Genomic DNA, 25,825 nt, shown 5'->3' on the forward strand with positions numbered 1-25,825 from the left:
CTTCCTGGTGTTTCAATCTGATTTTAAGTAGTTTTTTTTTTTTGTTTTTTTTTACTGTCGCCCTTAGCAATCAAAGATCCAAACAACAAAAAGATCTGCTTTTGTTCAATCAGCTGACGTCATTGTTCCCAGCTGGACAAGTCGGGAAAACGTTAGAATGCAGCACTAAAATGCTGTGGTATTTACTTATCAACGAATTCCTATAACATTCTCCAGACGAACTCTCTGGAGAAGATTGAATCACAACCTATTCAAATTAAATTAATCTAGAAATTAATCTCAACACATGCACATTTTGAGTAATGATAGCCTACATTGGATTCATTCTGAATTCAATCCATTTCATTCTTCCACAGGTACAACAGTTTACAGAGCTGCTGAATTACAATAGTTTCCTCCTTCTCAGCTTCAAATGATTGCTCGGTTTCCTTTAACTGTCTGATCCCTGGACCCAGACTGACCCTGCTGGAAGAGGTGTGAGGGTAAGCGTTTTCAGATGTGGGCGAGCGCTGCCCTGCAGGGAAGGGGGACTGGACGCCCCCTGTTGCCTCCTGCCCATTCTCAAATTCTCAGCTCAATATGGCCACCACCCAGAGACCTCCTTCAAACTCCTGCAGGTAGAGGTGTCCTGCAGGCTGCTGAAACATTAGAAGCAAAGCCTCTGGCACATTTCATTATCTGGCTGTAGGGCGGTATGGTAAGAAACAAGAAACCAGTCTCTCAAACTGGATGTTCAGGGAAGAGAACTATGACAGCAAAAAGAAACCAGCCCTCTGAGATGTCCTCGAGTTTCTGAAACCTTTCCAGATGTCATAGTGTTGTTGTGAGCTGAAGCCATGTTACAATAGGTCTGACTAACCCTAACCCCTGGTGAAGATGTGCAAAGAAATCTTGGGAATCTTTTGAGACAATTGATCATTGGTGGAAAGAAATCTTTAAAACAAGGAGTTCATGTTCAACATATTCAACATGAATTACCTCCTTGACATATCAGCACGTTTTGCAACAGTCTGGTCATTAACCATTTATTTGAATCAGGTGTATTGGAGCAGGGATGCATGCAGAAGTTCCCGGACAGTGGCACTTGAGGACTGGAGTTGCAGTCCTGCTTTGAACATTTTATTAATGCAAACTCCCCTTTGGTCTGCAGGGCAACTCTAAATCTTCTCCCATAACTTTTTATAAGCATACACAAAGTGGAGTTGACTACATCAGTGTGTCCAACTCCAGTCCTCAGGGCTGCTTTCCCAAAGGTTTCAGATGCAGCTGCTTCTGCACAACTGGTTCAAATGACTGAATTATCTCCTGAACATGTCACTTAGACATACAGGAGTGTGATAATGAACAATCATATGTTTAAGGAAAGACCCTGTTTGACATGTAGGGTATAGATTCTTGACTACTGACTTTGGATATCACTGCTATAGATAATATAGATGCTCGATAGTCTTGCACTCCCTCTTTAAGGGAGGGGTTACGTACAAGTGAACTAAGACATGTTTTCAAGCAGACCAGAGTTCACTTGTTAGGTCTGCACCAACTTTGTGAGCTTTTACACTTGACCAAATGAGTGACTGTGCAAGGAAAAACTCTGGTCCAGTTCAAGTGAACTAAGCAAACCATTCTAGTGTAAAAGCAGTCTTGGTCTCATCTGATGCAAGCAGTTCCATCTGAAGTCTCCTGGGTTTCGCAAAGTCTTGCACGTTTACATTTGTTATGGTAGGTGAAAAGAAGGGTTTTCCAATCATAGCCTATTAACAGTTTGTTGTGTTAAACTTTTCAATTATGGCTGTAACTGGAGATACGTCACGTTTAGGTGAGCAGCTACGTTCTCGTTTATGAAGATCTGAATCATTCACTCAATAAAACCCCGAGTGAGTGATGTGTACAGCTCCATTAAGTTCTGTATTCTTTAACAGGTTTGACACAAAGGAGTATTTTCATATAATAAAACAATTCAAGCAAAGTAACTCCAGTGTAACTTGACGATCCAAATGTTCCAGTTTTTACGATTTACAAATCTCGATCCCCTTATTGTTCTGTTTGTTTTGCTTGAACTCCAAGATCAGCATGGGACAACGTTATTTTTTTTCCCATCAATGCCAAAAACCTCAGCTCAAATAATCTGCAGGAAGGAAACAAGTTGTCCTAAGATGCACAGATATGACTTTAAGTGTGATTGGATTTGATTTCAAGCTGATAATATTTTGATAGGTCTTGTACAATTGAATTTTTTAATCAATATGAACAAAGTTTGGTTTAAAATGAAGGCTGGAAAACACAAAAACACATCTGGGCTTTATGATGTGATGTGACATGGTCATCATAAGCACTGATATTGGGTCATGTGAGGGTTAGAAGAACTGTACATGCTTATGGTTTTTTTATAAATCACAATCTACACAAAACAAAAAATAAACAGTTTTAGGAGCATGACAGCATGAATACGCAGCTCGTCCAGCAGCATCAGAGCGGCCATTTTCTGCACGTATATTCGAGGTTATTCTGATTATTGCCTCTGTACAAACTGCCAGTGCAAATACAGTTCAGTAAAGATAAATTACTGTAAATTGTCAACATACACTTCTGTAGATCAACATTCCTTCTTGAAGCTACATTTTGAAGATAAATAGACGGCTACGTATTTTAAATGCGGCTCCAAATAAGTGATCTTAGAAGAGAAACTGTTCTGCTCTGTGTCACAAAGCACCAGTGTTTGTTGAGCGCCACAGATCAGCCCACACACTCCCTCAATTACTCTTTCTGCCTGGAAATCCTCGCCCCGTGACGTGCTTGTGTGCAGCGTGCGTACGCTGTTGTCCTGCTTCAGAGGTGGTGTAGACAGACAATCATGACACCAGGAAGAGATGCGGTTAACTTAAAGAGGTAGATGCAGTAATGGGAAGATTTTTCTGGCTCTTCTCAGTTTTTGTTTTAATATCTATACAGCAGAAGAACCTAATATTGATCTTTTTTCATGTGGTTTTAGGCAGAAAGCTTATTTTTTTTATGTTTGTTCTGTTTCATGCATTTAATTTATTTAAAACAATGTGGTCTTTCACCAGCTGTTTGTGACAAATGCCTTGCAGCGGTATTTATAACTCCTGAGGCATTTTATTTTTTTCATTTCACAAACTTTAATAGCTATGCGTCATTTGGTATTTTATTTGATGGACCAACACAACATACTCTATGACTACAGAAGGAAAATAATACCTAGCTCTCCAATTTGTGTAAAGTATTTTTAGTATAAATGAAGCTGTTCAATGAACAGAGCAAACTTTAAAGAAGGAGCTCCGGTCAGATGAAACCAAGACTGCACACTGTATATGGCAGCCTGAATAAACTTCATGGTTAAACACAATGACGAAGGCAGCATCGTGCTTTGGGATGTTTCTATGATGTGAAGATTGCACTAAATAAAGGGCAATTCTGGAAAAATCCCGGTCAGATTGCAAAAGACTGGGGTCAAGGTTCACCTTCCATCAGAACACAAAAGCCAGAACTCCTGGTCAAAGTCCAGATGAAAATTCAATTGATAATCTGAGACAAAACTTAAAACTAAATGTACTTAAACTGCCTCCATCTGATCTGAATTTCACAAAGAATGTGCAAAATATTCAGAGTCTAGCTGTGTCTGGACGACTGAATGCAAATGCATGCCACACTTTTTAGATTGTTATTTAAAAAAAGAAACCTATCTATTCCTGCCACTTTATACTCATGCACCAGTTTGTGTTAGTCTACAACATCAACACATTAAAGTTGTTGGTTGTAACATGAAAACAGTGGTACGAATAATTCTACGAGACACCTTGAAACTTAATATTTGATCATTTCACAATAATCTGGGAGAAAATGTCAGCAGTTACCAAAAGCAGGTGAGCAAGACTTACCTCATTGCCAAGCAGAGCAGAAATGCAGGCTTCAGAGGCATCGCATATGGCCGTGAGGTCGTGACCCCCTTCCAGGGCAAGCACCAAGCGACCGCCGGCCAGGCCCATCAGCTGCCTGGTCAGGTAGCTGAAGCCTGAAGACAAAGGAAATCACAGCAAAGACAGAGAAGGGAAAAAATGAATCGCTGCTGAGCTTCCAACTTCCTTTTGGGATTCTGATAAAAGCAAAAAGACAAAAAAAAAAAATGGATGAAGGAAGGACTGAATGAGACGGTGGAAGAAGAGCGGAGAAAAAGAGAGCCCTGTGGAATTACTGGAGGCCAAGAACTAGCCCTAATATGAGCCAGGTTTAATTTTAATAAACACGGCTTTGCATTTAGTCGTGGTCAAAGCCTTTGATGTTCCTCTCAGAAGTAGGAGAGCAGATGAATAAATCTATTCAAACACACTTTATTCTACCCAAATTCTACCTCATCTCCTCTTTCTGCAATCCTCTGTAAACCACCCATCCTATTCCCTTTGACAGGCAGGAACCCTGCTCTTACTTAGGATATCCAGTGTGAACACAGGAAAGCTTTTTCTTGGCACGGCAACATCTGTTGGAGTACCAAAGAAATTCAGCTACAAATAGAAAGTGTTTCCTCGCAAAAAGGTAGTCAAAGAAGAGTTTTAAGATTTAAGTTGACAAAAAATAGAGTTTAGTAAAGTAACCAGTCATTATTGTGATCAATAGTTACATTTGGCTGTCAGTTTGTATCCTCCCAGCGGCGGGGCATGTCCGTCGACGGCATCGAAGCCAGAGGACACCAGAACCACATCTGGAGCGAACTCGTTGGCGATGGGCATCACCACCGTTCTGCAGAGACAAAACCAAACAACAGTTTTGTAAAGAAAATCTGATGGCTTGGAGTAAATGGCAAGTTCTAAATTTGCAATGTTCTGCTTCACTTCCCATGGAAATTTAGCTTTTAGCTTTATATGAAAACAAATTCAGGGATCCATGAAAGCTCAGTATTAACTGCGGTGAAGTCCACAGTGAACATCACAGCGAAAACATTTCTGGTAAGACTCAGAAACCTTTGCTCCTCTCGGCAGACACGCATTTCTTTTATTTACAGGTTCCGCAGACCAAACATTCGCAGAGTCTGTTTGGACGTACAGTAATGTGACAGGAATAATTACCACACGTCCTGTTTGAAGTGGAGATTCTGGAAATTTGGTGGCAGGAATAAACCCCACGGTCAAGTCAAAAGCAGCAACAGGAGGACAGATGTAATTATATGCGTGCTAATTATGTATGATGCATCTAACACTGCATGGGTGGGGTGATTGACGGCTGTTTGTATATAAATTTAATTCACTAAACAACTGGTTAGCATGGGTTCCCCGTGTTCAGACGTAAATGAGATCAACAGCGGGGCAAATGTGCAATGATTCACTGCAAATTGTGGCTGGAAAGTCCAGGGAGGTTTGTATGCTGATCCTGTTTGGAAGAAGAGGGGATGCATTATGTGCACAGGAAAGTTTTGCAAAAAGAAGGTTAATCTAATCTCCATTTTTGAGTGTTTTTAGACAGCTTTTGTTTTAAATCTGCGTCCAAGTGGAATGAATTCAATAAATTGGATAACTTCAACCTTTCACAACGTCCACACCCTCTTTTAGTTTCTTCTAATCTCTGGAAAGATTATTAGAGCAAACTATGATTTGCTCCGATTTGGTACTCTGATGGTTGAAACAGAGAACTGGCACAAGGGAAGAGCGAATACATGCAAAGTGACTATTCAATTGGCAAACAACAAATAACCTCACCCATGCTGCTTTCTTGCAGTAGGACACTGGAACGTGCCAAAGTTAAAGTGAGTGGCTGGAGACAAAATCATAAGTCTGAGCCAATGAGAACATACCAGCATTTCCTCAGAGTCTTCTCTACAATATCCGATATCTAGAGTAGGTAGAATGGGTCTAACATTTTCTCACCAATTGGGAAAAAAACGATCTCGAAGTTGAAATGTGTCAGCGTGGGATGGGGCAGAGCTTCAACAGGAGGAATTTTTCACTGTTTTTCCAGCTCCTGTTTATTGGATATCCAGAAATTATTAGAAAAGATTATGCAAGGCCCACATCCTGCCAGCCTATATCACTTCCTGCCTTTGGGAGCATGTGGCTTTAGCATTTAGCAGGTATTATTTGGCTCATAAACAGCTAGGCTTTCCAGATGGCAAAACAAGTGTCTCTCCCCAGATCACTGTGGGATTGTTGACGTTTTTTTTTTTTTTTTTTTAGGTTTCTGGGATATTTGGCCAAGTCGTATTTTGATGAGGTCTGTGACTGATGGAGTACCACAGGGTTCTGTTGTAGGGCCCCAGCACATTGCTGACCTCAGGAACATGGTGCTGGTTAGCTGGCTGTGGGCAGGCAGCTCGCCCTGAACTCCGTAGACCACAGGCTTTTCCATCTCTTGCTCACCACCAAATTATAACCCTGAGCTCTACGCGCCCCCTCGATCCCCCACCACAACAGAAAGCTAACGCGCACACAGCTGTCTGAAGGAGAGGCGGGAGGTAGCATTGCAAGGTTTTTGGGAGTCACAGACAGCAGGAATATGTGCAGCGAGTGTCACTCTACTCCTTCAAGCATGTAGCAGTATTTTAGAGAGAGAGATGATCAATACATTTCAATGAGATAGACTATCTGGAAAGAGAACACAGACGAAACTGATGTAAGTCCTGTAGATGTGCAAAATAATCATCCCATTTAAATCCACAGCCTTGGTTATTAGGATCTGAGCCATGAAGGACCCCACACTTAATAAAGGCAGTCAGCCACAGACGCAGTTGAGGGAAACCTTGACTACCAAGGACACCTAAACCACCATTGGCTTCCACACCTCCTCCTCGTTCAGCCTTGAGCTCAGACAGAAACAGGTCTGGTTCTGAAGAGAAATACTGCTGGTGTCATCCCCTGACCCCCCCCCCCCTCCCCCGACTCCAGAATAATATCCTGACATTTAGAGAAATAAAAAGCCGGGGTAAACAATTAGACGACTGGCAAAGAAGGAAGCCAGCGGTTTCTGAGGAGCACTAATTGGGCGTGAATCAGAGGCTACGTATGCAGAGATGAAAAAACGACGGTTTGTTAATGAAGGGGAGGGGAGAGTTTACGACTGAGCCTTAAGCGACGGGACATCCTGAGAAAAGCGGTTAGAACATTCAGAGCTGTCGGCTCGGGTCCAATCCGACTTTACTGCGATTAGAGTCACTTGTCAGATATGCGGCGTCATCTATTGTTTGGGGTTGTTTGCTTTACCTAGCAACAGGTGAATAATAGTTGTCTGTGGCTTGTTTTTTGTGCTTAGAAATTTAAAGATAATGTTTACTAGTTAATTAGATGAGACAGAAAAAAAACAACTAAAATTAGTTCCGTAGGATTTAGGTTTAGAAGGAGATAAAAACGATGACATCACTGAAGCTACAGTCTCATATTATTTTTATCAGATACGTTCAGACTCCCCCACCCTTTGAAATGTTGTCTGAAGGAAATATAAACTGTCAAGTAGATGCAGTCATTTGCATCAAACCGGCAAATAAAAGGTTAAATTGCAGAGGTTGAAGGCTTTCCCTCTTCGTTCATAAAAAAAAAGAAGAAAAAAATCAGAAGAGAAAGAATGAAGAGAGTGAAAAACACACACGCACGCTTACACTTCAAAGCCCTGTCATCTGCTGCTGCAGAGAGCTGTTCTGAATTAACTTTAATTCTCCTTCTCTCTCTTCTCTCCAAGTTCATGGTAAAGAGAGGGACTGGGGGGGAAGGGGGCAAAAAAACGGAGAGAGAGAAAGAGAGACGGTGCTTCTGGTTTTCATTAGGACCAATTTTCTTATCTTTTTTTTTCTCTGTGCTTTCTGGAGGCTCACACTTGATCCCCTGCAAATGCAACGTGGCGCAGGCCAGCGGAGGAATGGAAAGGTGCCGGCTGCAGGGCATGCACCCCCATCCGGCAGAAAGAGGGGGGAGGAGAGAGGCGGGAGAACCAAGACACACTGCTCTAACAAAATGGGACTGAAAATATCATGTGTTCTGTTTGTGGTTGTACAGAGCATCACAAACATATCCACCCCCCTTTGGTCTGCTCTCCTGTGGGGATTTTAAATTTTATGTGCTTTTATTTTCAATCATTGTTCACTACAACTTTTCTTTCAAGCTCAGTTGGACTTGATGAGGAGCGTCAGTATTTAAGTTTTGCCAAAGATTCTCAACTGGATTTAGGTCTGTACTTTGATTGGGCCATTGAAACATGAAACTATAATCTCATCTTAACCATTTCACTGTATCTGTGGATGTATGTTTAGGGTCAATGTCCTGCTGGAAGGTAAAGTTTTTTGCAGCCTTTTACGGGGTTTCTTCCAGTTTTCTGCTGTATTTAGCTCCATCCATCTTCCCTTACAGATTTTTCCTGCTGAGGAAAAGCATCTCTGCAGCTTCAGTCTTTTCCTCAAAGTAAAGTAGAAAGACTTTTTTTCTGATTCTTTGGAAACAATTTCCAGTTTTGAGCTATTTCGCAACAAACTGTAAGCTTGTAGCTGCGAAATGACAAAATGCAAAAAGGCAAAAAAGTTCCAGGAATATGAATACTTTTTGAAGTCACTGTGAACAATAATACAAGCACACGTCTGTAACACAAACTTTAAACCCAAACCTTTAGTAGAAATGCATATCTAATTTTATTAAATGATCCTGATTTTGTTTGAGCATATGTACGCACTGCAAAATCACAAAGTTCCTAGTGCAAATATCTCTGTACACTTACAATAAGACAAAATTAACTTTCAAGTTTTAAGTCTATAATACCGTAATACCTATTGATAAATATATATATTTTTTATCAGGTTCCACTGGCTGATTTTGTCACTTATGATATAGGAAAAATATCTTCTTATAACTTAAAAAGCACGTTTTTTAAAAATCAATAATAGGAAATTATTGACTTAAAACAAGTTGATCTATCTTGCTGAAAACTTACTTGTAAGTTAGTTTTGTCTTATTTCACATGTACTAAGATGTTTGTACCAGAAACTAGAGCAAGAATCTGATTTTGTATTTTTGCAGTGTGATAACCTGAAATGGCTTTTTTTGCTTTGTGTTCCAAGTTACCGACATAAATGATCAGATACATTGCTTGTCAGCTGTTGACATGCAGACAGAAGGGCTGAAAGGGAAGAGTAAAAACACAAGCGGGTGACTGAGAGCAAGCAGAGCTCTGATGTGCATTAGGAGGCTGAGCTGTTCTTCCTGGAGGTTGCGTGCCGACGGCTGTGATAAGACGGTCAGGCCGGTCAGTTTGATGCTCCGGCTTCAGACCAGATGGACGCACAGCTGAGAACACGGACTCGTCTTCAAAGAGCCCTGGAAGGGATCCAGTCCCGCCGCGTTCAAGATGCATGAATCAAAATCGGGTAGGCGACATGTACAGTGTGTGTCTGAGTGGGTGTGTGTCGGCATGTGTGGAAGTGTTGAGGGTGAGTGGGAGAAGTTTTATATTTAGTCCAAATAGAAGCCATGAGGTTTGGCTTGACGACAAGCCCCCTGCCTACTCAACGGCTCCCAGCAGATAATATATTTATAACTGGTGGCCAGTTTTTTAAAGCCAGAGCCAAAAATACAAAACACTACAGCTGGCATTTCTTTGTTTTTCTCAGAAATAGATCCAGGAAGAAAAAAAACAAAAAAGAAAAGATCAAAGCAACTGTCAGCTAAAGTTGATGGTAATGTCGATTTACCTGAAGGCAGCCAGATACTCTGCGTCCCCCATGGGAGGTTCGAGGCCCCCGGTAAATGCCATGTTCACGTTGAAGCCCACACCTGCACCGCTGCCCACCTGTGAGGCATAAACATGTTTCAATGTGCAGAAATATAAATAAAACATTGGATGATGAAGGATTATGACGGACCTCATCTGGAGCGCCGCTGCCGGGGAAGAAGTTCCCGTCGTCGTAGCGATGTAGAGAGAGGTACAGAACACTGGGGTCTGTGTAGAAGGCCTGCTGGGTCCCGTTGCCATGGTGAACATCCTAAAATGATTACAAAAGAATGCAGGCTAAAGCAATCGCAAACACATTTTTGAAAATAAAAGCATCATTATGAGATGACATAACTGTAGTGATATGGCATTCTGCATACTGACTGACATCTTTATTTAAGCTGTGAAAAAGAACTCAAAATACATCAGTTAACATAATCTTTGACTATAGCATCATAATCTCATAATGTATATTTTAAAATACCCAAACTAGAGATGCACCAATCTGATAATGACATCAGTATCAGTCTCGATATTGTAAAAAAATTCTACATTGAGTATCGGTGCTCGATCCATAAGCGAAGATCTATTCAGTGTAATTCTGTGCTTTGAGCAACATCACGTTTTATCTTCTATTTTACATTATATTTAGAATTCCTATTTGTACTTTCCGAATCATTTGAAAGGTTTGCTGCAGTTTACTTTGACATGTTTGAACAAGGTAGTCAACCATTTGTTTTCATCAGTTTCAGTTTCTTTATTATTTATTTTATACTGGCTGTTACATTCATAATGGCACCGCCTGGACAAATTAAAGTTGTCTTGTTTTTGCATGTTTGACCAAGATTATGGAACTACTGCTTTATTTAAGTGAGCTATACTGGTGAAGTTTAAAATAAATTTGTAATTTAGTACTATTATATCTGTGTTTAAAAAAACATTTTTAGTCAATTCAGCACTGATTTCCTGTATCGGATCGGTATGAACTGGTACGAAACCTTAAAAATCTGTATCGGTATCGGAAGTGAAAAGAGTGGATCGATGCATCACTAATCAACCTTTAATGCTTTTATTAATTTATTTAAGTGGGACCAGGCAACATAATGAATGATGTTTAAAAAGCGACATAACTGGAGTGAATTATATAATAAACCACCGTTAAGTGATTAATAACAATAACAGTCGACTCAGGATGACCATATAAAATCATGCATGTACGGTGGATCTGAAAGGATGTGGGCTTATTTATATTCAAAAGACCCTGGGAAACTTGTTAGACTGTATAAACTCCAGAACGTTTGTTTATATAAAGGCTTGAACTGTGAATTAACTTTATATAAAAATAAAGTTTAAAAAAAAAATCTATTTATGTTGAGATTGTTTAAACAACTTCACCAGGGCTCAATTCAAGTGTGGCTCAAGGAACCTATTTAACGGTTGCCATGGTAGTTCCCGCCCTTTTCCGGGATTAGTTATTACAGGATAACATTGCACAACACGCTTTATTAGTCAGGCAGAAACAAAACAAAAACAAAACACTAAGTCTAAAATGACTAGTTACTCTGACACAAACCATAACATCCAGAAACCATTCTTAAATTATAAGAGGCTGAATTTTTTGTTGTTTTTATCTGTAGTTTATTATGTTGGAGATCAGACAGCTTAAATAAATCTTTTACCGACAGTTTTGAAGGGAAAATTCAGAGTTTAAATGTAATGGGAGTAAATTAGAGGTTTTTGTGCACACTGGATGGTTTGTGGTGATTTCAGAGAAATGTCTTCCAGCATTGACAGACTCCCGGTGTAGGTGTGTCGGCACCCTAAACGAATAAATAAAGTTTTCACAAACTTTCCCCGTGATGGCTCCGTCACATTGAACTAACCGAATACAGAGAGAGTAAATGTCACACTGCAACTAAGCTGTGGCTTTGAAACGGTCTTAAAAGACTCAATAAAACACTCATCGTTAATAGCTGCTTACTCTCACTAACAACATGGCATCAATTAAATGATCTCATCTGTTGAATTTAAGAATGATTTGAAACACAAGAGTCTAAAAAATGTTGTTTCAGCTGGAGGAGAGTGGCTCGACGACGACGCTCTGCTCCGTCTGTGACGGACAAGGAGGAAATGAAAGGGACCTTCGACGGGCTTTAGGGAGTAACCACAACCAGCCGGGGAGCAAGGCTCCTGGACATGAGGTGGCCTTTGTCGCATAGATCACTGGAAGGAGAGGATCTGACCTGAAGAGCGTACAGGAAGTGAAGGTTCAATTTATTTTTCTGTAGTGTTGAGATAAATTTACAAAAAGTGGTGGAAAATGTACCTACAAATCATGAGACGTGAAATGAAACGGTAACTAAAGCTGTCCCATTGGAACTAAACACCAAATGTTATTTGGTGGCATTCATCAAGTGGATATTTCTTTATATCTAAGTGCTTAAAAAGCCACAGTACATATTTCAACAGTACTACCAGTAATTCACAATGTGCCTTTCCATGGTTTCCTGCAAGAATGGGACATTTTTGAGATGGAGCAAAGTGAAAACATTGGACCATTTGCTGATAAATTGTATTTTTAATAAGAAGATTTAACTATAACATATAAAATGGGTTAATACTCTTATTTTCCCCAAAGATCCAGCTTCTCACACATTTACAACCCAAGAATGAGGGACGTTCATGACAGATAATTAAAGAGGTTAACAAGCAGCAATTGTAATAAAGCAGGAATCTTATCAGGTCAGAAATTGTGTAGCATTTAATCCTCATTAATTCACAAATGTGACAAGTAAAACTAAGAGAAGTTATTTGAAAAAAATATATATAATTTTTAGCCATCTTTCTTCACTGCTGGTGGATTTTTTGTGCAATTATTCTGTTGAAAAATTGTTGCCTGTACTAACAGGACAACCAATTTGATTTGAATGTTGCCGGAAATTCATCACAAGTCATGATTTACCACAATGGAAAATTACAAGTAAATCAAGCTCACCACAGATATCTTTTAAATCCCTGGGTGGGGTGCTGATCTGTGAGGTCTCAGACATTTCTCCTGCCTTCCTGGTCTTCCCCACATAAATCTTTCACTTATGAACACACACACAACCTGGACAGTTTGCTTCCACTCCTTTGATTCTTATTGGCCAATAGGATGCCTAAGTTTCACATGGAGTGTCATCAATTCAGCAACTTTTGGCAGAAACGTTTTTTGCAAAATGCATGACTAAAAGAAGGTAGGCGGCTGCCGAGTATTTTTAAACTGGTGTGATTTTGTAAATCAAACGGGGAACAAAAATGAGACCAGTTTAATTTGACTCACCCAGTCAACTATGAGGATTTTGCTGACATTAAGCCTCTGCTGCAGGAGCTTGGCTGCAATGGCGACAGAGTTGAAGTAACAGAAGCCCCTACAAAATAAAAACAAAACGGTGTTATCATATTTAAAATCTGAAATCAAACTCTTATATAATCTGAAAACTACTCACATAGGTGTGCTCTCCTCAGCGTGGTGTCCGGGTGGCCGAACTACAGCAAAACCGTTCTGAAAGCAAAAGCAAGGAGGTCAGGAAGTGACGAGTTTGATCCTGACCTCGAATCAGAGAGGAGAAATGTGTGCGCACACACACATAATGCAACACAGGCTGATTTGGGTCAGATTTTGGATGCAGCACTCACATCAACGGATCTAGGAGTCTTGCATTGCTTACGGGGGACAGTAGATAGACGTCTGGGCTGATGCAGAGCGATGCAAGCTGGACTAATGATGTTGAGTCAGCTGCTGCGCATTAGCAACCAGCCGGATGATTACTGAGGTGACAAGAGCCTCAGCTGGTTTCAGGACATTTTACCATTTGCATGAAAGTGAGAGTAAGCGCAATGATGAGACAGAAGGGGGTTCCTTCCCACTGCCAAGTCAAGACAGGAGAATGACTATTGACAGAAAAAGACGTGTGTGAAGGCTGGAGAGTGTGTGTGCTCTCTGAGAAGCTGTTGGTGCAGGTGGAACTTGGTCGTTAATTTGGTAGTGGAGGATCCTCTGAGGGAAACTTAAGTGGGAATGTGTGTGCACAAGTTTGACAGTTTGCCAAGTCCATACCCGGGAACTTAAAAATGTAGCCGTTTCCCTTTCAAGCAAAACACAACTTTTCCTTTCATTTCAGTCAGATATCATCAAGTATCGAGCAGAAGCACGGATCAAGGCGATGTCTGAATGATCTCAGTCCCAGGGAGAGAACTGTGTGGGTATCCGCATGGCGTGCTACTGTCTCACTCTAAGGAATGTCATTAGTCTGCGGTGTGTTGGTGCTAAGTTAACACCCTGTGCGTCAGCTGCTCCGCAGGTGGCCTTGGTGTAAGACTAATAAAGGAGGCCTGTTAGTGGGGCCTGCTGGCGTTTGCAGAGCCTGAGCGCGAGTCTCCCCGCTGCGTTCAAACAGCCCCTCCCTCCGACGCATGGAGGCTGGCTGGGACGGGGGTGCAGCATCGCAGGGTGGGGATGTCTGTCTGGAAGGTGCTAATGATGAAGCAAAGGTGTGACGGGGTGCAGCATTGTTTCTGAAAAGATTCTGGGACCAGGTTCCCATGGGCATGATGCAAATTTATAACATTTAATTTGGTTTCTCATTTTTAAGAAATCTCAACAAATTTTGCTTTATGCCCAATTTTCTTCTTCTTTACATTCAGAGACTACTAAACCCTGCTCTGAAAACCAACCATTGTGACAGCAAGCGTCAGCAAGCAGTCAGGTTGAAGTTGACTCTAAACACACCTTCAGCTCTCCTGTTGCTACTTTGAAAACCAGCTCCACCACTGAGCCGACGGCCAGTCGAGCAGCCGTAGACGAATGGATCTCATTCCAGATTGTGTCGCTGTCCACCTGCAAACACACAAATACAAAAAATATTTGTTGTTTAAAGGACATTTTAACAGGAGAAAAAGAATACCGGGGGTTTCATTTCAAAGTTCCACACTTTATCCAGTTCAAACTTCCGTATTTATCATTTGATTTTCAGTATAAATATAAAGGACATTAATTTATTGTCCATATTTCTGCAGAGGTCAGACTTTAAATCTGTTAGCTGTAAAAATGCTAAACAGAAAATAAGATTTGAATGACAGAAATGTTTACATTCAATTGGATTAGCAATGTAAGAGCAAACACATGGATAATAAACTAACTGTAACCTGCAAACACACATACACACTTGCTCTATCAAGAGAGTAGCATATAGTGGAACCACCGTGTTTCATGCAGTTTACTTTTTGTGGATTTATTTTATATTTTTCTGTCAAACATAAGTCCAAATTGTTTGTGGAAAAAATTACCTACATTTTTTTCTAGAACATATCTACAATATTCAAAATAAATTGTAACTTGAAAAGCTGAAATATGAATCTTTGCTCTCGATGTTACTTGATACGTTATTGGTTGTTATTTACAAAGAAGCCAGGATCACTATTCATGTTCCTTGGTGCTGATTGGCTGAACCCCCAAAAGTGGTGATAAGTTCAACTGTGACTGTTAGTTTCTGTGATGGTGCTGAGATGCATATTTAGTTATATGTGGTGTTTGAATTGTTAAAATACAAAATCATAAGCATTTTTAGAGGACGTCTGGAGTGTTTCACAGGAGGTTATGGTCCCGTGAATACTGGGGGTCCGACTTGTATATCCAAGGCTTGTAGAAACACATAAATATATAATAAGGGTATTTTACACAAATACCCAAACACTTCAGGACGCAAACTCATAACAACTGAAAACACATTTAAAATCACTTATTTTACGTCATATTTAAGGATCGCATTTAGTCGTGCAGTGTGTCTGCTCTGGAGAAACTGGAACATGCATTTATTGGGAGAATACAATGAACAATATGCTCATAAACATATATTTAGAAGCTTATTCAGGCACTTGCAGAGTTTTAATTGAAGGCAATAACTCATAGCCATAATGTAACACTGCACAGTGAGCTAAATAACAAAATAAGTCTGTCTGTTACTGCTATAAGAGACATTGTCCTTAATTTACAGCGTGCCTGGCATCGCCACTTACTACAACTGTATAGAGAGCGTAATTATAAGAGCCGCTGTAAAATGATGCAGTTATTTGTTTTGGTTTTTTATGTTTGGAAAGAAAAAAAAAAAGTCCTCCAGCTTGATTGTTCGTGCAGCACGTTTGTGTGTTTGTGTTGGAGGATGCTAAGCCTCAGGTTCACCATGCAGAGGTCAGGGCTGATTAATGCTGAGGCACGTCTGGCCCTCAGCCCCCATACGCACGCATGTACACACGCTCGCTTCTCAAGCCAAGTGGAGCACAATGCGTTCGGTGATTGATTGTACACAGGGCTGCACAGAGGATAATATATACTCCCTCCATCAGTCATGGCAGATAGTGCGGGCAGATGGAGCGTGTGATAAACACAGAGAGAAGACGCTGGCAGAGGAAAAGAAGAAAACAGGAGGTCTTTGTGTCACACATGTGCAGAGTGGCTGAAGGAGGAGATCTGGGAAGACCAACTAATGTAAGCTCTTCTAAACTCACTATGTTAGTTTAAACCTGTCAGTTGATAGATGTAGCTGAACATGAGTCTTTGCCGTTGATTCAACTACTTAGTCCAACAACCAATCAGCGGACAGCATTTAAGCCGGCTGGTCCGTCTTTGCTCCTTTCTCCAGTGACGGGACTCGTCAAGTGTGGATGATTGCTCCATAATAACATCCACAGCAAGAGCCAAGAAAGACTCCATCATGAAATAAAACTGCAAAGCCTTTGCTGAAGTCTAAAGAAACAAAAACAGAAAGAAGCGAGAGATTGGAACTGCTGGGGAGAATCTAATGTCTACAAAAGTGAATGAAACATTATGCCCATGAGAACAATTAGGTAAGTTTAAAGGCCTTCAACTGCCAGCTCTTAAATGGTTGAAGATTAATTTTGGTCAACTGTTGCTCATACATCACTGTGTCATTGTCTGCATGACTCCAAAGCAGCAAAGCTTTAGCTATTTGAAAGATAAAATCTCATTTGAGTCTAGAATCTTTGGTCGACTCAATAAATGCAAGGAGCTGAGGTCTTGTGGCTGCGACATCAACCCAAAGCATTAGCACTTCAACACCCACTTGACAGTTTATATAGGCTGCTTGCGCTGATATGCTGTGTTTTGTATTGTTAAGATATAAAAACGTTGTTGATTCATTTATGTAAGGAAGATGGGAGCCTGGTGATTCTTTTCATTTCTTAGAGGAATGGGACTGGTCACAACATGGCCACTGGAGAGTAAACGGTATTATCCGGAGATAATGCCTTTTATCTCGGGATAAAAGGCGTTAAATTCACAGTGATGATGAGATTGATACGGTTCAATGACATGTCAACAAAATCACATCAATAGGTTAGTCCATAAGGCTGTTCCAGTCCTAAAGAAATAGTCAATTGATGCATTACATTATCAATTGTCCAGACATTGTTCTGATAATTATACTCTATGTGTCGATTCTATGCATTTCTCTTAGTGTTGCACTATTGGAGCTAAATTAAAAAGCTTTTTAACTTAAGTCGAAGAAGTTTGTTCTGTATTTGATACCTTATGGTGCAAAATCAACAATTCCCTCACCGTTAAAACCTGAACTGGGTAATTCTACACTGAACAGAAATTGAAAGGTATTTGTCATTGGTGATTTGTTACTTTTATGTTGAGGAAAATATTTGGATTCCTGCTTTTCCATTTCGTCTAATTCACACAAACTCCATATCGAAATCTTGTCATGAGTCGGATGTGTTGCTATGCCCTTCCTGGCAACTGTATTTGGAAATAACCTCCTAAGCTTTTCCAGATTGATATCTTTCCCTCTTGGCGTCGTGTCCACCCTCAGCTGTAAGCTTCAGAGCAGAAAAGCACCAAAACTCCTGCTTTTATAGAGTTGCTCTGAACTGACGACCAATTATTCACATGCATTCGAACAGCAGCACCTGACTCTTCGCTTCCCTCTTCAAGCCTATGGAAGCAGGATGTCTGTGTGTGTTATTAGTCCAGACAATGACAGAGTGAAAAACAAAGTGAGTAAAAAGGGAAGTGAATTTAAAACACAAATCAGAGTAATGATGCTGTACTGAAGCTGAATGGTGCAGACAATTTATTGTTTCCCGTGTTGATGTTGCCTTCAGCAGGGAATTAAGAGAATAACTGCAGAAAAAAAACAAAAAAAAACTGAAATGGGAAGATTTGTCAGAGCCATGAAGGAGCGGGAATGTGCTGGAATAATGAAACGACGAATCTCCACAAGCTGAAAGTCTAATTTCAGACACCCCCTCCTTCCTCTGTAAGCATGTGTGTATTTGTGTGTATAACTTGTATAACAGGAAGACAACAATTTGGTCCCATTTGCCATTATAAAGAGCAGATCTGCGCCGCACTCCAGCTCCCTTTTTCCTCCCAAAGTAGAGAGGAAGTCAAATTTAGGAAGAGATAACCTGGAGGTACGCTCGGGCTTGATTGGCCTTAAAATTATTAACCGTGTGAAAAACACCAGCAAATACCCAGCTGTGATTACGTCGGGTATGGAAGGGAGCTCTCAGAGATGTAAATGGGCACCAAGATCACCAGGAGAGCACACAAACATCCAGAAAAACACAATCACCGCCTCCACCAGCACACACACAAAGAAAGAAAGAACATCTGGTTATAATTTTAAGCGCAGCGGAAAGGCAAGCAACAGCTTTTGTTTGCCTCTAAGTCCTTGAGGGGCGGTGGTTTTATGTGTGTTTGTGTGTGTGAGTTTGTGAGAGAAATGGGAGCGTTTCTGAATCCGTGGGCCGATACGGAGAGCGTGGGCGACCGCCGCTCTGTTGTTTCACTAATACCGCCTCGATACTGAAACTACTTCCAACGAAGTCCAACAAGCACTTGATGATTGGCGATTACATGATTACAAACATGACAGCTTGTCCTCTAAGTCAAGCAGCATGGCTTATAAAAACCCAGGTTTTCGAGAAAGATCGCCCACATGAGTTAAAAATGCTTTAACTAGACAGCGAATGTTTGTAAAATCTATTTTTCACAAGCAAAAATGAGTCACCTACCCCAATGCCTCCGCATGGTAACCTCACAAACATGGGATTCACGGAACCTGAAGGAGAAGAAATAGATTTAAGAATTGAGACGGGGGTAAAAGGTCGGCAGGTGAAAGGAAAAACTTCGGGGCCACGAAGGCCCAAATGAGCACATGACCCACTAAAACTTCACATTTGACTTTCTGACCTTATCTAACAGCAAGAGTACACAAGGGGGGGATGCTTTAATTTGAACAGGACAAGAAAAAAAGATCTCATTGACCTCACAATCAACGGTCTCCTCAGGGAGAAGGCCAGAACGGGTTCTGTTCTGCCACTGAAGGTCAATAAACAAAGATTAGCCGGCTAATTTACTTGTACTCCAAAGAAACATTTGGGACGACGACAGTTTCTTTCAACAACCCTGATTCTGTATGTCAGTTTTTCTGCAAAACTTCCCTTCCACACTTCCTGGCACGAATAATAATGGTGTGTAAAATTAAATTCATTTTTAATGCAGAACCGATTAACTTACACTTAAGAAGCTGACATGTAATTTAAAGCCAGGGGGCAAATACATGTAATCTCTAGATCATCCAGAGCCTTGGTCTTCTCACCCTGCAGGTTTTCTACATGATTTAAGTTTGCGGGCTGAGATGACAACAGAAAACCAGGGATTTTGTTTCACTGCAGCATTTCTGAAGTGATTTATAAAGATATTTAGAATTATTATTCTGCTGAAAAGCTCAGTAAAAGACCCAGTGATGAACAATAATCCGTCTTTTCATAGAATCAGAAAGACAACTACTTAAAGTGACCTGATAATTTCTTGAGAATGTGCATCATGTGCTTTTCATCTTAATTGTTCTTTTCTGTATACCAGACCCACTTTGAGTGTTGGGTTTGAAACTTTACAGAGTTGCTGTGTTTGTTGACAAGGACAAGCTAAAGAGCCTTGGAAGTTTCAGTCACTTCCTAATAGACTAAAATATCCTGTTTTCTTGTATTTCCCCTTTTGTTTATGTCACATTTATACTAAAAGCAGAAAATCATGTACGACTTTGAAGTTTCTTGATACTCTAATCAACTTAAAAAAGTAACATATAACCAAAAAAAAAGAAAACATTTACTAATATTTTACATCAACCTTTAAGAGTTCCAGTGAGTGTCCTGTCAGTTAATTAGAATAAAACATATTAATTAATTAAAGAGGGATTTATCCCCACTGATTAAATGTACTCATTTAAAGGTTCATTTTGTTTTTTTTTTACATTTTTAATGGTGAGATTATACTACTGCAAAAAACAAAACATTTATTTTATGTTTTTTTTACACAACTCTATTACCATTAGGTATTTAAGATCATAATTGGAAGGTACTTTTACCTGTTGTTGTCCAAAATCAGCCTGTTTTCTGCAGACTGTGTCATTTTAATCACAGCATTTGCATCTCTATCTTTTCCATTAAACCCAGATCTTAACTCTCTTTTGGTATGGAAGCTAAGATCACCACTGGGATCTGCCCCATCATTTTGGGGATTATAAATGCATGCGCACGCGCGCACACGCACACACACACACACACACACACACACACACACACACACAAACCCCCCCCCCCCCCCCCCACACACACACACACACACACACACCAAGTTCCTTGGCTCCATCTGCACGTTGAGTCCAGATCTAAGTGACAAAGCAGCTTATGTGACTTTCCATTTAACAGCCTTTAAGAGTCCCGACTTTATCGTCACACCTCCACCACTTTATTAGATTGGGCCTTTTGCCTCAGAACGGTTTAAGCATTAAAATAGATTCCTTTAGCAGATGTCACAGATTAATAACATTTACAACAAGTGGAGGTATAAAATCATCTATGTGACAAAGTTACAGGACATGATGGTTGACTGTTTATTAAATAAATGTTACACTTAAATACAATAACAAGAAATCGTTTGGATTTAGAGACACAACTTATCCAGTAAGTGGACTAATCAAAGGTTAAACCTGCAGGTTTAGGTTCAGCATGTGGGTCAGTTTGGATGCACTGGTGAGGATGCATGTCTTACAGTCTAGTTTCTGTCTCAGCGGGTTGGTTCCGTACAGCTGGACGTGGGGCTCAGAGTGGACCGTCTGCAGCTCCTCCTGTGACGCCTTCCTTCCACGGATACACTGAAACCAGAGGAGGAATCGAGTTTGGACACAGAGCCTCTGATTTTTGACAGGAAGCAGATCACTGCAGCTTCAATTTCTTCAATTAATCAAATATGTATAGATATAGGAAGACTAAATTGTATGAGGCACTCAGAGTGATATGATTACAACCTTAACTTTAAAGTGTTTAAGTTGAGGTAGTCTGATTAAAGCCAAATGTCAGATAACCAGATTAGCACTGCCCTCTACTGGCAAAAAGCTGCAACAGCAAAGAAATATCGGAGAAGCACAAGAAATAAATTTGGCCTTTAGCTTTTTTTTTTTTTTTTTCTATTTGAGCTTCAACATGACTTTTAAAAACAAGAAAAAAACATTATGAATGTGATGAACTTTGTTCAGGGTTACAAACTATTTTTTACACAGTCTATTCAGAAACTGTGTGAAACAAAAACCATCCTTATCTTTTTATGTTAAAACAAATAACCTAAAATGTATTAATATTTCTATGGTAAAATACATACATGTGTATGCTAAGTTGAAATAACAAAAAACAGGCTAATTAAGAACATAAGTTTTAAGTAATTAAACTCAATAATTTGAAGGAGGAGTTCACATTTGGAATATTTAAAGACTGTTTTCTACTTTTTCAGGACAAAATTGGACCCACTTCTTCCAACTGAATCAGTTTTTAATGATTCTGAAAACTAATTTTATTCCAGATTTGAACACAGATATGCCAAAATTAATCAAACTGAAAAATAGATGAACATTTTCTTCTCACCGATTAAAATAAGATTTCATTTTTAAAAATAAATGAATTAATAGCAATTTTTAAGATTTATTTCATTCATTCAGTTTTTTTTCATCATATTTCGATCACTTTGACCATTTTGGACCTGAGCCACCAATTTAAACCAAAACATCAAGTTTGATATCAATTCAGATGGAAACCAAATTAGAAAACATCAAAGCTATAATTTTTTTAGGATATTTTAACATTTATTTTCTTATGTAATAACATATTGGTGATTCTGCTGAATGTAAGTGTGGCCTCACCTCACACTGAGCCCTCAGGCCTGTTTCCTGCAGCCGGGACCAGATGCTCTGAATACGGCCGGCATGCTCGGGATGAATGGTGGCGTTGCCGCAGATACACTGATGTTTCTGCATCAAGGAGTCATACACTAGACCTGGAACACAGATAAAAACCGTAAAATACTCTCCATTAATGATATGAATGAAGTAATACTCATCAGAACACACACAAAACAATCTTCTGGGTTTAACAGGTTCTGAGAAAATCTAACCTGAGCCTTAAGTTTACAAAAACATGTTGGCATGAATTTGTAATTTTCTTAAATTTTTCCACAGAGGTGGTTGTTGATAAGTATCACTTGACTGTTATTCTCAGTCATATTGTGTGGAAGCAGAAATATGCACTAATTACAGTGAAACCTTTCGTGTTTTTGTACACTTGAAGGTAAACACATTATTTTTAATTTGTGTTGCTTCCACCTGCCTCTGGGTGTAACTGTGTGTTCCCACTGACCTGTGGTGAATCGGTGCTTCACTGGAGGCTCCGGGACGACAATGGGGAAGGAAGCGGAGGCTGGGGATGACTGCGTCCGGGACAGAGGGCGGTGAGCAGCGATGCTGACCGGTAACCCGGCCGCTTCCATGGAGGCTCGGTAGCTGCGCAGCTGGTGGATCCGCTGCTGCTCCAACAGCATCGCCTGCTGCTCTCACACACAAACACACTCCGTTAAGCCTCTGAACAACAGCTGGACTGCAATACTTTTCTGATACCAGAAGATGGCACCAAACACCTCCACTTCTTACATGTAATATTGCACAGAAAACATGGATTTCGTTTTCATGAAATAAGTTTTTGGCTTCGCATACAAGCAAAATCTATACCCATTTTCACTGAGAGTGTGAACGCATACCAAAGAAATTGCATTAAGTTACCATCAATCAAACATTTGACAGCTTTGGATCAAAGTGTTTAAAAAGTATCGAGATTCACCTCATGCAAACATTTTAGTTCCCATTTTTCGCTCTTACTGAGCCTAAGTGCTGCATCGCACTGATGGGTGTGTCTGCCTGCACTACTCCACGGGCGCCATGGTGACAGTGAGAGGAGTGCCTGATTGAATTTGGCTGAGCAGAAACAGGGATGGGCTGGACCGATGAGGACGCCCTGTCTTGATTGCCTGGGAGCGCGGTCACAAACAGACAGAGTAATACGGAGATTAGCAGCGTACGTTGGAGAGATCCGAGAACAAACAATGCTGAGCGGGAAACCTTAATGGTTGGGTAAAAAAGTGTTTTGTGTGGGTGGCGAGTATTTATATTCCAAACTTGCTTAAGTCTGAGACCAACCTAAGCGGAATGTGTGGTAATTTTACTATCTTAGTTTCCCGGCATGCACAATTAGCTGTTTCTGTGTACTTCAGCAGAATTAATGTTGCTAAACGTATGGTAAAAAGCAATAAAATATCTCATCAGATGGAATGTGCCTTGCTTATATCGGTGAGATTTTCCATAATAAAATAAGCCACCATGTTCACGAGCTCTAAAGAATGTTCACACCATGGCTTGTTCGGGTGAGAAGAATGCTGCAATTAAAAGTTGGTGGAAGAATGAAAGAGGAACGCTGGAGATCAACAGATGCAGCTTTTTTTTTCTTTTTTTTTAGTAATTCTTGAAATAAAGGAGAAAAACTTAAATAAATGCATCTTTTAGCTCCTCCATGGTCTTTATGAGGACAAGGTGGGGGCAGTTTAATTTATTTATATGCAAAGGAGAAATTATTCACAAGCCTGGCAGATTTAGAGTTGTTCTTTTCATTCAACCAAGAAGTTTGTAAAAAAAACAAAAAAGCTATGTAAAAAGTATAAATATTGAAAACAGGTTTTATTTTCAGTAAAAATTCAATAAAAAGATAAACATTATTTATTCAGGATTTAGTTTAAAACATCCTTGGACTTAACTTATTTTACGCCACATTCTTTTTTAGTTAGTAGTTTTCATGTAATCACTATGTTTACTTTTATTTTTGTAGTAACTTTTGGATATTTAGTTATTAATCTCAGATGTTAGCCAATACTTTTATTTACATATTATTTATTACTATGTTCCCGTTATTTATAACTAAGTTAATACATTTATGTTTCAAGCATTTGACTAATTCTGTGAAATTTATCATGTTATGTTTTGTTTTCAGAAATATTAGGGATTAGGGTCATTTTAACATGATGTCTACAGGTGTAGTTTGAGATCACACACTTGAGCACACAGTGTTTTCATCTGAGGTCTCTGGGTGTGATTTTGTGAGTGATCAGTTGTGGTGACGGTGGGAATGGTTTGTTTTTATTCTTGTATTTTCCGGCTTACTTTAATGCACCTCGGGTTTTACTTATTTGTTCAAGTTGCGCTTTTGAAATAAAGATTGGTTTATTTTTCCAGCTCGCTATATTTAGTGTTTTGAAAGAGGTTTGAAGTTATAAAACTCTTCTGAAATGAATCATCCAACAGTTTGTCATGAATTAAACTCTTTGATAAGGTGATGCAACGTATAATAGCTTTGAAATATGTGTGGAAACTGTTATTCAGCATTCATGTTTTTTTTTATGTGGAACATAACCAAATTATTTCCAAATGGTTCACCTATTCACCCTTTTTTTCCCCATAAAGTGAAAAGATACTTGAAAGAAAATGCGGCTTGGGAAGCTGAAATACGTCAGTGTAATGCTACTCGACGCGCCATTGGATGGAGTTTGCAAAGCATTCAATGAACAAACGTTATTGATTTTCCTTGGTGCCGATTACCTGAAACCCCAAAAGCAGAGATATGGAAGAACGGAGATATTAGCTTCTGTGGCAGAGTTAAGATGGTTTCCACTCTATGCACTAATATATTTTAGTAGGCAGTTATAAGTTACAAGATTTTAGAGGAGGTCTTAAGTATGTATTTTAGATTTTTGGAGGTAGTTGTGGTCCACAACCACTGGGATCCAGAGGCCCACTGAACTCAACTAAACTGGTAGTCATAGAACATTTAGGGCTCTTTTGAAATACCGTAGATCTTCCTTAGAACAGTTTGAGGGATCCAGTCAAATCAACCAACTACTGAATCAAACTCTGAATCTAAAAACAAAACCAACTGTTCATAATCCTATCTAATTCATTCCTTTTGCAACTAAAATCAACCATATGCTTCATGTAATGAGACACTGACTACTTTCAACTATGATCACTTTCAAATAAATTCAGACAGAAACATTTTAAATGATTTGTGATGTTCTGTCTTCTTAGTTTTCCATCTTACTTGTTTGAACATGAAGTCCTGCTCAGCCTGTCTCTCTCTCTGGTCCCGTTGTTCCCTCTCTTCTTGCTCTTGGAGGTCTGGCGGTTCCTGCTTGATGACCAGACCCCGTATCAACCCCGTTTCCGGCCCAGACGAAGTGGATGATGATGACGAGGATGAGGTGAGTCCCTGGTGCTCCCTGAGCTCCTCTTCCGTCTCCTCTGGGTGACTCTGGTGCTGCCTACCCAGCACAGAGGCTCCAGAGCTGGCAGCTGACACCGGATCGCCAGGCTTGGACATGATCTGGAGAACGAGGAGACGAGAGAGATGTAATTTGGATCTTACAGTGATATGAGTTTTCCAGCCACATAGTGCCTTTTATGGCATAATCAAGTAACTATTTTACACTTTGAAATTGAGTCTCTGTCTCCTTAAGAAACTCTTGTTCTTTCTGAAACTCTGCCTTCATTAAGTCATCACAACATGGCTCCTCTATAAAGCCTTTAACAATGTTTTTACCAGCATTATACCGAGAGGTTGCTTGTGTAACAAGCTCAGCAGATGTTCCACCAGATGTTTGCTAATTGATGCTGGCTAGTCTGAAGGACCTGAGTGGGAG

At 40.0% G+C, this 25,825-nt stretch overlaps 1 protein-coding gene across 2 annotated transcripts in view; it reads right to left on the reverse strand.

The window, feature by feature from the left end:
- hdac4 (histone deacetylase 4) overlaps nucleotides 1-25,825 on the reverse strand; it is a 125,395-nt gene that overhangs the window by 10,331 nt on the left and 89,239 nt on the right. For both annotated transcript variants that reach the window (XM_088002372.1, XM_088002376.1), the window contains 12 exons: nucleotides 25,228-25,509; nucleotides 22,447-22,633; nucleotides 21,954-22,087; nucleotides 20,813-20,915; nucleotides 18,772-18,818; nucleotides 14,462-14,569; nucleotides 13,179-13,234; nucleotides 13,013-13,100; nucleotides 9,842-9,961; nucleotides 9,671-9,768; nucleotides 4,634-4,752; nucleotides 3,897-4,030 (listed from right to left, as the gene is read on the reverse strand). In XM_088002372.1, coding sequence (XP_087858498.1) covers nucleotides 3,897-4,030; nucleotides 4,634-4,752; nucleotides 9,671-9,768; nucleotides 9,842-9,961; nucleotides 13,013-13,100; nucleotides 13,179-13,234; nucleotides 14,462-14,569; nucleotides 18,772-18,818; nucleotides 20,813-20,915; nucleotides 21,954-22,087; nucleotides 22,447-22,633; nucleotides 25,228-25,509 — 1,476 coding nt within the window. The remainder of the gene's footprint in view (nucleotides 1-3,896; nucleotides 4,031-4,633; nucleotides 4,753-9,670; nucleotides 9,769-9,841; nucleotides 9,962-13,012; nucleotides 13,101-13,178; nucleotides 13,235-14,461; nucleotides 14,570-18,771; nucleotides 18,819-20,812; nucleotides 20,916-21,953; nucleotides 22,088-22,446; nucleotides 22,634-25,227; nucleotides 25,510-25,825) is intronic.

The sequence above is a fragment of the Poecilia mexicana genome, unplaced genomic scaffold (assembly GCF_051168715.1).
Source record: "Poecilia mexicana isolate PSO_F unplaced genomic scaffold, ASM5116871v1 scaffold_2, whole genome shotgun sequence".
Classification (NCBI taxonomy): Eukaryota; Metazoa; Chordata; class Actinopteri; order Cyprinodontiformes; family Poeciliidae; genus Poecilia; species Poecilia mexicana.